This window comes from Dipteris shenzhenensis, chromosome 23 (assembly GCF_047967505.1).
Source record: "Dipteris shenzhenensis isolate YYH24624 ecotype China chromosome 23, Dip_SZ_1.0, whole genome shotgun sequence".
Taxonomy (NCBI): Eukaryota; Viridiplantae; Streptophyta; class Polypodiopsida; order Gleicheniales; family Dipteridaceae; genus Dipteris; species Dipteris shenzhenensis.
Genome location: NC_141618.1, coordinates 34,496,488 through 34,509,971, shown reverse-complemented (window position 1 = coordinate 34,509,971; position 13,484 = coordinate 34,496,488). Strand labels below are relative to the sequence as shown.

The window sequence follows — 13,484 nt, the reverse complement described above, 5'->3', positions numbered from 1 at the left end:
CTACTCTATTGTTGCATATCCATCTCTCTTTGCAATTGTGTACACATTACTTTTCATATTCTTCCGCTATGGGGAGTGTTGGCTGTAGCAAGCAATCTCCACCTCTGTTTTCTAACACACCATGGGCCAGCTCAGGACATCATCACAGAGACTCCAGATTGATGTAGGTCGTAAGATGCAGCCACACGACACGGCAAAAGTCTGAAGCTGTGCACCCTTTGTAATACACACAAGTTGGAGACCGAAGAGCACGTTTTGATTTGGTGTCCCAAGTATTATGAGATCCAAATGAGCTACCACTGCCTATTTCATATTCTCGAAGGGATACACGGATATAAGCAAGATGCAGAGAATGGCAGTAATGCCATTCTCCCTCCCTTGCAAAGCCAAAATTTTGGCTGTGAAACTACTCTGACTAGAGATGTGCTGCACTGTTCGCACACAAGGTTACCCTCATGAGACCCACCATGGGACACAACAGGAGATCACAAACTTCTTCACGGGAGATGGGAGACATTGGGATCGAGACCTTGATTTTTAGGCACGCCAAGTCATGAGGAGATGGGACACATGCCGAACAAGCACCAACCCCATCCGAGGCGCCATGATTGCAGCATCTTGGCATCAGTTTGCCTTACACTAGCCACGATTACATGCTACAGAGAGGAGCAAAGGACGCCATCAGTAGATTTCAGACATGTTTTAGAGACATGCGATCCTGGTCTAGCCCATGTAGAGCTTAGGTCACTTATGTCCACAAGACATGATATAGGACACATGACAGAAACTCGCCAATACGTGGGTTTCCTTCCTGTAGTTCCTAGCTTCATCGGTAATTCTTTCTTTGTGATAGACAGTGCCCCCCATAGGGGGATTACTCTCATGATGATTCCATGGTCTCATAGGCTTGGTAGGCCTTCCGCAGACGTAAATCTTTCTCTCTCTCTCGTTTTCTATTTATTTGTTTTCCAAAAAGTGTTCAATTTGTAAGATTGGGTATAGTCTAGTGCTATGAGGGTATAAATACGGAATCGCATTTGAATACTATTTAACAAGTTCAAACATTGGAAGGATGAAGATGGAACTTGGAAGACCATTGCTGACTTGACAAAATTTGAGGCATGGCCTTTTGTCTCACTGCATTTACTATCTTCAAACAACCTCTCAAACACCTCAGAATAGCAGCTAAAGCTCCCGCTTCCTGCATTATATTTTGTATGCTTGCCTGTTTTTTGATAGTTCGTGTTCCTCGCTTCTATAAACACCTTCATAATGGTTTCAGATGTATCAATTGAAATACATATTTCACATTCATTTTACCTTTAACTAATGATAATTTATGAATGTGGTGTAGGCTTTAGCTGTTGCAAGTGGTATCAATCACATGGTACCCTTGGATCTGAAAGAAAATGAAAAGCTCATGGAATCAGTGACACATTTTGATGAAGATGAACAGATTGCACAACTTCTTGCTGGTACCATAAGTATGATTCCCTATGCATATGGTTCAGGTAAGGCTTACTTATTAGGGAGTGAAAGGCCTTTGCTGTTTGTATGTGGGCAGTATGATGACCATAGAAAACATAAAGAGCAGATAATCTGAGCTCAGACAAGTCTGTAAATATTGCTGCTGTGCAATATCTTATCCATCTCTGACCAGATTATAGTCATGGTTTTCATGCATGGGAATAGGTGCCCAGTATATGGAAGATGAGAGAAGGGTGATCTTATCAGGATCGTTCAACCCATTGCATGAAGGGCACTTGAAGCTTATGGATACTGCTTGCAGGTGCAATCTTTGTTTCTTAAAAATGATGTATAGTGATTTGAGTGTTTACTTAAGCTCTTTTTGTTAGAGGTTTATGTGGCCAAGAATAAGGTAAATTAGGAAGGATATTATCTGTAATCTCTTGAAACCATAGAAAGCAAGCGACTATATAGAGGCATTCCAAAAAACAGTCTGTCAATGCACATACCCTGCAGATTTTCCTTTTACCTTTTTTTTTTCCAAAGAAAGGAACCTTCTATTAATGCTTGAAAGATTTCATACAAGACAACAGCCCCAAAGATGCTGGGTATGAAAAACCGGAAAAGACTGAAAGAAAGAAAACCGGCCTGTTCCAGAGAAGCCCAGCTCATTGCCTAGGGGATCTTTGGAACTGGGGCTAACAGCCAAGTGGGGGACTATACAGCCAGCGAATCCCTCACGGAATGAAGATGCAGAAAACACCCGCAGGCCAAGCCTTGTAGAAATGAGCACGCCTCTTGATAGTCGCCCTGGAGCCTGGAGTCCCACGCTCCCAAGTGGACTGTAGAGTGTAAATGATAGCCTGCCAAATGGCAACCAAGGTAGCCGAGGGTGAGGGTGGAACTGGGTGCTCTCCCATCACAAGACTGCAATGAGCCACCCAAATGTTCCAAGCCGTGATGCTGGCTACCACCTCCCAAACATTGTCCTCCCTAGGAGGAGGAGGAGCTAGGGTGTTAGGGGGGACTGCTTGTGGAGCTGAATGCTCTGACCCTGTATCCGGTAGGCTCGGGAGATCTCATCAATCTGAAACGCGTGTCCTCCCTCTGTCAACCACGCCTCCACCCCCCAGGTGTAGTCTCTGTGGAGACACTGCATACGTGTCATGATCCTGAGGGCTCTCATCCAGATCCTGGTTGTGCTACGACAGCTCCATAGGCAGTGCGGGATAGTCTCCAGGACACCATCTGAGCAGCAATGGCACTGCCCCTCCACTCGCATGTGCTCCAACCACGGGCCGATGGGCAAGCCTCCGTGGGCTGCCAGCGAGAAGAAGTATGAAATCTTCCTCGGCCGCAAGCTGGACCACAACCGCGTCCAAAACCTGGAGCGAACATCTCGGGGCACTCTCTGGGTCACCCAGTGTCTCTCCCTCGAGGGAGTCCACCTCGACGAGTCCATCTGAAGACTCCTGCAAATCCGTGTGGTGTAGGAAAAGAAAGGCACCTCAGCTATCGTCTCAGCTAGGCCGCCCCTGGAGGGCCAGAACCACTCCCCCGAGTCCCACTGAACCTCCCTCAGGGGTCTACCCTCCCATAGCCAGAGGCGCCATCTAGAGGCGTCCTGCTTTGAGATACTGGGAGGATCAATGTGCCACTCCTTCCCGAAGCGTCCTACCACTCTGATCATCTGCTAGTGTATCCCATCAAGACTCCCATCCATCTCAGGGTCACTCCCAGTGAGGGGCTGAAGTAGGCCTCCAGGTCCTACACGGAAGAAGCCGGGGTGCGTGCTGTCGCGCTGCATCAAAATCCTCAAGGGAACAACAGTACGGGAAAACTACCCCAACCATCTGCTGTCTCTCCAAATGTGAAGTCCTTCCCACCAGGACTCAGGAATGGCTAAGTCGAGCTCGCCCATCCGCTGCCTTGCCCCTCTCAGATGAGCTAGGGCGTCAAGCCTCGCCTCTGCCTCCATAGGTAGTCTGCTCCAGCGACCAAAAGACCCTGTTGGACCACTGTTCCACCGTGCCCAGCCAATGTGAGTCCGCTGCCCAAGCATACGTCCCTCGTGATCTCTGACCTCTGGGTGCCACATAAGGGGCTGGCAGCGGGCGCTCAAACTCCTCTCTGCATCTGGGCGGAGCACGGATGAGACTCTGTCAAACCCTGTGAAGACTCCTCATCAGGGGGGTAGCCCTTCCTTGGAAGGGGGGCCTCTGAGAAGATCCATGTATGTGAAGGCTGCCACTGTCCCCCAGTGTGTGGGGTGTTCCGCAGAAGCCCTCTCTGTAAGAGGAGCTTCCGAGGCTCGGCACCTGGGGTGAGGCCACGAACCACCAACTTGCCCAGAAGGGCCCTGCTCTGCATCTCGAGATCAATGATACCCAAGCCTCCCAGTGCCTGCGGCATGATCACTGTTTGCCAAGCTACTCGGGCCCTAGTGTTCCTCGTGCCGTCTAAACTTGCCTCGAGGAAGTTCCGTACCAACTGTCGGAGCTGCCCAATGCATCCTCTGTGAAAGCACCAGCAGGAGGCAATATACCAGGCAGAGGCAAGAAGGACCTGGTTTGCCACTGTGATGTGTTGTACTAGGAGATTTAGTACTAGTTCATGTGTGAGTGCAATGTGTCAAGGCGCGACCTGCGAGGGAGAGTTTGGCCGAGCTCCAATAGAGAAGCTTGCGTCGAACACTCTCAAGGACTGGAGCAATCTGCTGCTCTGCTGTGATGTCAATACCCACCTGGCATCCGAGGTATCTCGCTGTCTGGCCCTGTGGTATCCATCTGAAACCAAAGTCACTCCCCCACTCACGGATCTCCTGTGTCTCCTCAAAGCTCGTGAAGAAGCCTATGGATTTCGTCCAGCTGCTCCGTGCCCCCGAGGCCTTACAATAGATAGCCAAGGCGCCTTTGACTCTCCCTAGACTCGTTGTGGTGCCCTCAACATACAAGGCCGTGTCATCTGCAAACTCCGAGTCAAGGAGCTTCTTCTCCTGTCTGATTGGGAGCTGCAACCTTGTGAGACCCGCCACCTGTGATCTCAAATAGTAGCCTAGAGCCTCTGCTACAAACAAGAAGAGGAAGGGAGCTAGTGGGCAGTTCTGGCGGACCGAGTGAGAGAAAGGAAAGGCCTCGCTTGTGTGTCCTCCGATAATCATCTGACTAGAGCTCCCTGCATATAGCGCTGAAACTCCTCTGACCCATCTGTTTGAGAAACCCAATCTCCTCATAGTGCCCTCCAGGAAAGACAACTCCACCCTGTCGTAGGCCTTCTCAAAGTCCAAGAGAAGGATGGCCAGTGGCTGTGACTCCTCCCTGGACCAATCCACTGCCTCCCAGAACGTGAAGATGTTGTCCAGGATTTTGTGCTCCTGGACAAACCCAGTCTGTGAGTCATGAATGATGTCAGTAAGATGAGGCCGTAATTGCAAACTCAAGACCTTGGCGAGGATCTTATATGCAGTATCAAGCAAAGTGATCGGCCTCCACTGTCGGATATCTGACCTATCTCCCCCTTTCGGGATCAAACAAATCCACTCCCTGCACAAGGATTGAGGGAGAAGGCCTGTGTCAAAAATCTCTTGGCAAGCTAAACAGAAAGGGGTGGAGATAATCTCCCAGAAGTTCCGGAAGAAGGCCGGAGTCAAGCCATCCTCCCCCGGACACTTCTAGGTTAGGAGAGCCTTGAGGGCTTCCCAGAGCTCCTCATCTGTGAAAGGCTCTTCAAGTCTGCTGCATAAGTCCCGCGAGACTACTATCGGAAGGTGATCCCAAACTAGCTCTCGGGCCACAAGACCAACTGGGGTCATCCTCTCTGTCTGAAAGAGCTGGCTATAAAATCCGGTGGTCATGTCAAGAATCTTCTGCGGGTCAGTGTGCATGATGCCCTGCGAGTCTCGGAGACGCTGTAGTTGTGTGCTGATTGATCGGGGCCCAGTGGTATGAAAGAACTGCTTCATCATCGTGTCTCCCTACTGTACCCATTGGGCCCGGGAGGAATGGTAGGAGAACTCAGCCCGTCGCAGCTCCGTGTCCTGAAGCTCGAAACGAGCGCTCTCCAATTTGTCACTAAGCCACTGAGACATTGGGTCCTGCTCCCTGAGCCTCTCGGTGGAGGCGAGGTCTCTCCTCAAAGCCCGCTCGCGATCTTGAAGGGTCCTCCGCCTAAGGGCGTGAGCCTGCAGCTCCACACTGCTCCTCTGAATCGCATTGGCAACCCATGCAGCCCGGCCCTCACTCGGTGCCATCTCTGAGTGCTTCGAGATCTTTGCGATAACCTGCTGAATCTCCTCGTCCTGCAAGAGGTCCTCTGGAATGCGGACCCCCATCTGTGGGAGACCTCGGCGGGGCTGATCCAAGTGAAGTACCACTGGAGAGTGGTCGGACATCGTGGTACCTGCCAGAATCCCGATAGCGTCGCCTCTGTGTAATGCCCAGCTCCCAATATAGAAGCGGTCTAATCTCTTGAGCAATCCATCGTGTCTCCTGTGTCCAAAGGAGATGGCAGGGGTGTCGAAGCGGAAGAAGCTGCTACTGAAGCGGAGAGGGGGGCGGCGGGAGAGGGAGAGGTACGGACGCGGGGGACAGAGGGCGGGGGACATGTGGTGAGAGCGACCATAGAAGGGGGGGCTGAGGGGGGGGGAGGGGGAGGGGGGAAACTTGGAGGGGGAGGGGGAAGTGAAGAGAAGGAGGGGGAGGGGTCTGGGGTGGAGGGGTGGGGGAAGGGGGAGGAGGAGGGAAAAGAGCGACCTCAGGTCCCCCCTGCTGATCAGGCTTGTCGGGGCTTTGGATCGGCTCCTCCACGACACTCGTCGGGCTAGCATCTGCAACTTTCACCATCGCTACATTTGGAGCTCCTGGGGCTCTTTGTTGCTGCAAGGGTTGGTGCGGAGGATGAACTTCCAAAGCTGGAGGATCGGCTGGATGGGCAGTGGCCCCTGTTGCTGGGGGAGGTGGCTCCTGCTGTTTCTCTTTCGAGGACTCTCGGTCAACCCTATCCCTCTCCCTGCGGTTGGCCCTCTGTCTGTGGCGTTTGTGGGCCTGCTTGCTTGGTTTCTTTTTCTTTTTAACCTGTGTCCAGTTCCCTTCCGAGGGGGTAACCCATGGGGTCTGAGACTCCTGCTGCTCCTGCCTGAGAGGGCGCTGAACTCAGGCTTGCTGACTTTGCCTACTCTGTGGAGGAGGGGGGGAGGTGCACGAGGAAGGCCACGGGGGCCATCTCTGGCGAGGTGACCCATCTGTTTGCATCGAAGACACTGGCCTGGTAACCCAGAGATCTCCACCCTCTGGCGAAGTGTGCCCCCTTCCAAGGTCTCGAGAACGATCAGCTCTAGGAGGGACTCCGGCCTCTGTACCACCAGTTTGATCCTTGGGACTCCATAATCTGCTAAGACGGAGGTGGTCGTCTCTGGCGAGGACTCAAGCACTGTGCCAAATGCCCGACCAATGGAAGGGAGGATGGCTCGATACTCCTTGGGGAGCCCTGGGAAGCGGAGTGTAACTAGAGTGTAACTAGAAACCGTGGAACATGGTGTGTCGTATCCATGTCCTCCACTGTGAACCCATGATACCAAGGAAAGAGGTAGACAAGGTGCGGGCCAAGGAGTATGGGGCTCTGCTCCACAAGTGTCGAGGCGGTGTTGGGGGAGCTCAGCTAGATGAGGAAAACGCCTCGTCCATAGAGGGTGTAACATGCAACGGTTATCAGATCGTGTAATTCACAGCAAGACCTTCTTTAAACCTTTAGCGAGGAATGAGCGTTGTTTACCATAGAGAGAGAAAGGAGATGAGGGTAGAGAGAGAGAACTGATTGGGTCCCTGTACCCACTGAGGGCCCCCTCCCCCAATCAGGGGAGAATTTGCTTTATACTTGGAGAACTGAGAAATACAAAGAACACTCTTCAAGAGACCACGGAACACGCTTCTGAAGAGCTCACTGTGCACACATATAGCAGACCCAAAGACATGAGAGACAACGCCGACCAATACCGAGACCTTGATGCTGTCCACACTGACGATGTAGGACGCTTCTGCAAGGCAAGGAAGAGGCTTGTGCTGTCTACCGGAATGCAGGGTTACTGCATGAGTGAGATTGAAAACTAGAAGTGATAGATCCTATGAGAGAACTGAGAGATGACTGAAATATAGAGCTGAGAGTGAGCTGTGTAAACTGTAAAAGAGAGCTCGAAAGCTGAGGAAACAGTGTCCAAACCTCTCTCCGTTTGCTGGTCCAAACCTCCGACTGTTGTGCTGCGTGGTCACCTTCAGATCAGGCTGAACTGATGGCCAAGGGATTGAGGCTAGAGCAGGGCCAGATCTGAGGATCTCAGGGGCTGCACAGGAGGCTGAAGTGGAGCTGTAGGAGAACTGAAGGCAGGAGCAAACTGAATGAGAAAACGGGGCAGCCAAGGGGCCCTTTTATAGGGCTGGACTGAGCCAACCCAGTCTGTAAACAGCCGACTGAGTCGGTCTGTTTTACAGACTGGTTGGCCTACAACCAGCCTATAAAAAGCCCTCCCTGGCTCATTTGCCAGTGGAGTTTTTGGGCAGCCTTTGCAGGCTGCCTTCCTTGCTTACTCGTCTAGCCTTTGGGGACCCTAAAGGGACTCCTAACCTAGGCTAAGACCTAAACTATAAGATGGAAACACTTAACCTACTGTTCTCCAGTGGGTACTAGTGAACAAGAACTGACTTACTGTCTTGACCTAAGGCTGAGAGATTGACCTACTCCCTGGACAAGGGCTCACAAAGGGGTCACATCATACGACAAAATCTCCTATCTGGGAACTATAATGCACTTGTCGATGTAGCCAGTGTGTCACCTTGCACCCAAGTGCAGGGGTGCATGTGACATTCCCTCCTTAACTTGGCGGTAGGTTCATTGCTTCCAAGTAGTCCGCCAATATCTGGGGAAATGCCTGGAAAAAATCTTCGTCCAACCACACTGCTTCATGGGTACCTCGATCACGGAACTTGGTGTAAAATTCCCGGATCCTGCATCCTGACCCATGCTTGAATTTATGAAGAAGGATCTGTTCTGGCTGCAAAACTTCGGCTTCATCAAGAACTTCAGGTTTTTGCTCGTCGGAAATCTCTGAAAGAGGAGGTCCAAAATATGGCTTCAACCAAGCTACGTGGAACACGTTGTGCATAGTCCAACTGTCTGGTAGGCGTAACTTTATTGAGATATCGTTGATCTTTTGAATAATAGGGAATGGTCCGAAGCTCCTAAAGGACAGCTTAGGGCATCGCTTTCCCACCTGCTTCAACCGTTGCTTGATAATGCATAAATACACCCATTGACCCTCTTTATACTGGACATCTCGTCTGGATTTATAGCTTGGCGTGTATACGATGCTTGAGCATTGGCGATGCGGCTTTTCACGGACTCCATAATCTCTGCCATGGATTCGGTGGTTTTGTTGGCTTGAAGAGATGGAGACACCATCCGGGTGAGGAGTGAGGTAAATCGCCGTCCAAGCGCCGCTTCATAAGGTGTACGACCAATACTCGAAGAATAGGTATCGTTTAGAATGGCTTGCACAAGCGGAAGAAACTGCTCCCACTTTCCCTGAGCATCATGACAATATGATTTCAAAATATCAAATGCCATACCATTATACTTTTCCGTCTCGCCGTTCGATTGCGGATGGAAAGCACTGGACATCTGCAGCTTAGTACCAAAATTATCAAACAAGGCGCGCCAAAAGTTAGACGTAAACTTGGAGTTCCTGTCGGATGTGATGGTCTTTGGCAACCCTCCAACGAGATATCAATACTTGATAAATAAACGAGCTACATCTTCAGCACTGGCCGTTTGTTTGCAAGGAATGAGCATACAATATTTACTAAAGCGACAAACAATAGTAAGACATTGAGTATTACGCGTACCTGCGGATGCTGGAAGTGGTCCCATGAAATCCATACCTATGTCCTGGAAAGGACCGTCGGGGATTGGCAATGGCATAAGTAAGCCTGCCGCTTTCTTGTGGGAAGCCTTGACCTTTTGGCATATTTGACAATTCTGCACATAGCCGTATACGTCCTTCCGCATCTTTGGCCAATAGAAATAGCGCTCTAACTTCTCTAAAGTCCCGTTGATACCTCTGTGACCACCGGTAAGGGCGTCATGGACATCATGAAGAAGCAAGTGTCGTTTGTCTTTGAGTACACATAACCTTTTCTTATAGAAAAGCCAACCGTCCTCTAATGAGTAATGGCCTGGAGCAAGCGTCGTGGCTAACTGGAACTGCGTGCCAAACTCTGCTGACTCCGCGTATTGTGCCTTCATGCTATCAAGATCCTTTCCTTTGATTTCGAGCACAGTGGCCTGCTCAATGGTCTGGATGGAACCTTTCCGACTGAGAGCGTCTGCAACGGGGTTGTTTTTGCCGGGAATGTACTCGATCATTCCCCCAAACTGTTGGAATATCTGACTCCATCGCTGCTGCCGATCACTCCATTGCGTACTAGGTATTGTCTGAATCCACTTAAGGGCTTGGTGATATGTCTTCACCGTGAAGGTCCGCCCGTATAGGAAAGGCTTCCAATGTTTTAATGCCTGGATGACACCGAGGAGCTCTCTATCATACACTGAATAGTTCTTTTTAGCATCGTTAAGCTTTTTGCTGTACTATGCCATGGGACTATCTTCTTGCTGTAAAATTGCCCCTATGGCGACATTGCTAGCGTTTGTGATTACCAGAAATGGATCATCCCAAGAGGCGATCCTTATAACTGGTGCTGTCGTGGCCAACCGTTGCAAGTTGTGGAAGGCCTGCAAAGCTTTGCCTGTGACTTGAACTTTTTGTCTGTGTGTCTTTACTCCCTTGAGTAAATCTGTAAGAGGGGCTGCGTATGTTGAGAAACCCTCCATGTGCGAGCTGTATGCTTGACACAAACCCACAAATGGTTGGATCTCTTGGGCTATCGTGGGGATAGCCTAACTTGTGATAGCTTGGATCTTCTCAGGGTCCAATCGAATCCCTTGAACACTAATGATGTAGCCCAAATACCGAATTTCCAGCAATCCAAATTCACTTTTCTTTGTGTTGAGATATAGCTGGTTATCACGTAATAACTGTAGGGCACATCGCACATCCTTAATATGCTGCTCGGCTATCGCGGAAAAGATAAGGATATCATCGAGAAAGATGAATAGGCACTTCCCAACATACTCTGCAAATACCCGGACATCATTTTGTTGAATGTTGGTGGTGCATTCTTCAGACCAACGGGCATGACGACGAAGTCGTAATGAGCTCGCTCAGTTCGAAAAGCTGTCTTTGGGATGTCAGCTTCAAAAATCCGGACTTGATGATAGCCACTCTTGAGGTCAATCTTTGAAAAAAATCTTGCACCATTGAGTCTTTCCAAGATGTACTTGATGCGGGACATAGGAAACTTGTTGCTTACCGTAGGCTTGTTGAGTGCTCTGTAGTCGACACATAGTCGTGCAGACTTAACCTTCTTTGCCACAAATAGAATGGGTGCAGCAAAGAAGGTCTAATAAACCCTGCGCGCAGTAATTGAGACAATTGCTGCTCTAACTCCCCCTCCATAGACTTTGAAAGGCAATAAGGGAACTTACTTGGAGGTGTCGAGTCCGGAAGAAGATCGATGCAATGGTCTTTCGGTCGGTTGGGAGGTAGCTGGGTGGCAGATCTCGTCCCGGAGCATGATGTCTTTGAACTCTTGGAGTAGATCCACCATTGCTTGCCCCATCGGAGGAGCGGCTTGAACTGCAGTGATCTGGCACTGGACATAGACAAGTGCACACATGGCACCCTTGCGGATGGCGCGACCTGCTTGAATATGAGAGATTAATGGAATCCCTGGTATGCTTCGATCACTGCGTATCACAGCCGGCTCAGGTAAACCTTCCACAATCGTGAAGGTGTCCTGCCGCCAATCAGGCGTCGGAACATGCTCACGGAACCACTGAATCCTGAGGATCATGTCGCACCCTATCAAAGGAGTCAATATAAAATCCCGTGTAAACATGGCCTTCTGAACTGAAAAAGTGAACTGGATGGCCTTATGTGTGATGTGTGTGCGCAAGCCGGGCGTGAACCCGTCCATTGCAAGCTCGTGAGGCACCAAGGTGCACCCCACTGTCTTGGCAAGCTGAGGGGAGATGGCATCTTCTGAAGTCCCCATATCGAACATGACAATAAACTGATGCCCGTTAGTTGTGCCGTACGCTCGAATGAGCGCCTTCTTTTGATCTGAGAAGTCGTCCTCCTTCTTACCTTGAAAGACCACTGTGGGAACGGCGTTCAAAGCAGGGAAGACGGCATTCGTAGTTGAGAATGGAGGCGGGGCTGGAAGAGCCAATACATTGGCGACGGACGAAGTAGGTGCTTTCGCAGCCTTTTCGGCAAGCCACTTCGGACAATCCTTCTTGCCATGCCCAACGATGTGGTGGCAATGAAAGCAGCGATGTGTGAGAAGATGGTGAGTGAGAGAGAGCAAGAGAGAGTGAGAGCTGAAAGCTTAGTTGCAATAGAAGAGAGTAAGAGTACAACACAATAAGAGAAAGATAAGGTTTTGTCCTAGTGACAAAACCTTAGTAGTCACTAACCATAGTTAGTGAACTAACTGCGGTTAGGGGGAAAAACCTCTTAAAGAGGGAAAAGTGCCCCTAACTAGCTTATTATATTACATTGGTCACTGCTGAATTATATCTATAATTCTAACACCCCCCTGCAGTGCAATGTCATGTACAAGGTTGATCAATCACCAAACGGATATAAGTTCAGGGCCCTGCGAAATGCCTCAAACTTTTCACGTGGTAGTGCTTTGGTGAAAATATCTGCAACGTTGTCATGTGTGGACACAAAGATCATACTGATCTCTCCTGCATGCAACTTCTCTCTGACGTAGTGATAATGAACCTCAATGTGTTTCGTGCGAGCATGAAACACTGGATTCTTTGCCACTGCAATGGCACTCTGACTATCAGTGAGAATTGGAGAGGGACCCTCCAAAGACAGATGAAGATCAGCAAATAGACGTCGCAGCCAGACACATTCAACTGTTGCTGTGAAAGCTGCCCTGTACTCAGCTTCACATGATGAGGTAGCCACTGTAGATTGTTTCTTGCTCAGCCATGAAATGCAAGATTTACCCAAAAAGAAACAATTGCCACTAGTGGACTGCCTAGTGTCATAATCACCAGCCCAATCTGAATCACTGTAGGCATGCATCTGCAAGTCACCCCCCCTGGGAAATAGTTAGCCAAAAGACTTTGTGCCCTGCAAATAACGGAAGATGCGCTTAACTGCTTGCCAATGCATAGTTTTTGGGCTGTGCATGTACCTGCTCACCTGAGATACTGCAAACTGAATATCAGGTCTAGTGTTGCAGAGATATATGCCTTCATTTGTGGTGACTTTAATAATGCCCTCAATCAGGTGACAACACCTCAGGCCACAGTCATATGTTGGCTTCTAAAACACAGGCATGGTCTGCTTTTTGCTTCAGTTGCACCTGACTAATCTCTGGAAGGAATTACAGCCCATGCTTCCAGGCTATACCTTTCAGCATAATGCTCGATCTTCTTATCGGGCACGCTTGGACAGATGGTATCAGGTTGACCCACAGCATTGTGATGCCTTTACTTGTCAAATTTGGGTTGATCATGCTTTCACACATTCGGATCATGCTCCTCTTCATGCTGACTTTAAAGCCTTGGTCTCTGATGCTATTCAGCCTCTCTCTCGTCAGATACACATTGGTTTGGATTATGCCTGGCAGGCTTTTGTTGCTCGGATGCAAGCAGTTATTCGGGATTATGGCAAATCCAATATGCAAGCCACAAGGGAGACTATAGCACATGCCAAATTTACTTGTCAGAGTTTGACTAAGCTTGCTCATCTTCGCCCTTTGTCTTCAGAGGAAAGCATGCTCTTATGTCAGGCTCAATTCTCTCTTCAATCTAATGATCGCAGGAAGCTTGCTAAATGGGAAACCCGATCTAGACAATGGGCTTTTTTTGATAAAGGCTGCTCTTCC

At 49.7% G+C, this 13,484-nt stretch overlaps 1 protein-coding gene across 1 annotated transcript in view; it reads left to right on the top strand.

Moving 5' to 3' along the window:
- Window positions 1-13,484, top strand: part of LOC147887300 (Nucleotidylyl transferase superfamily protein) — a 68,372-nt gene that overhangs the window by 19,271 nt on the left and 35,617 nt on the right. The window contains exons 7-8 of the mRNA XM_087394443.1: window positions 1,355-1,511; window positions 1,693-1,789. Of these exons, the coding sequence (XP_087250569.1) occupies window positions 1,355-1,511; window positions 1,693-1,789 (254 nt within the window). The remainder of the gene's footprint in view (window positions 1-1,354; window positions 1,512-1,692; window positions 1,790-13,484) is intronic.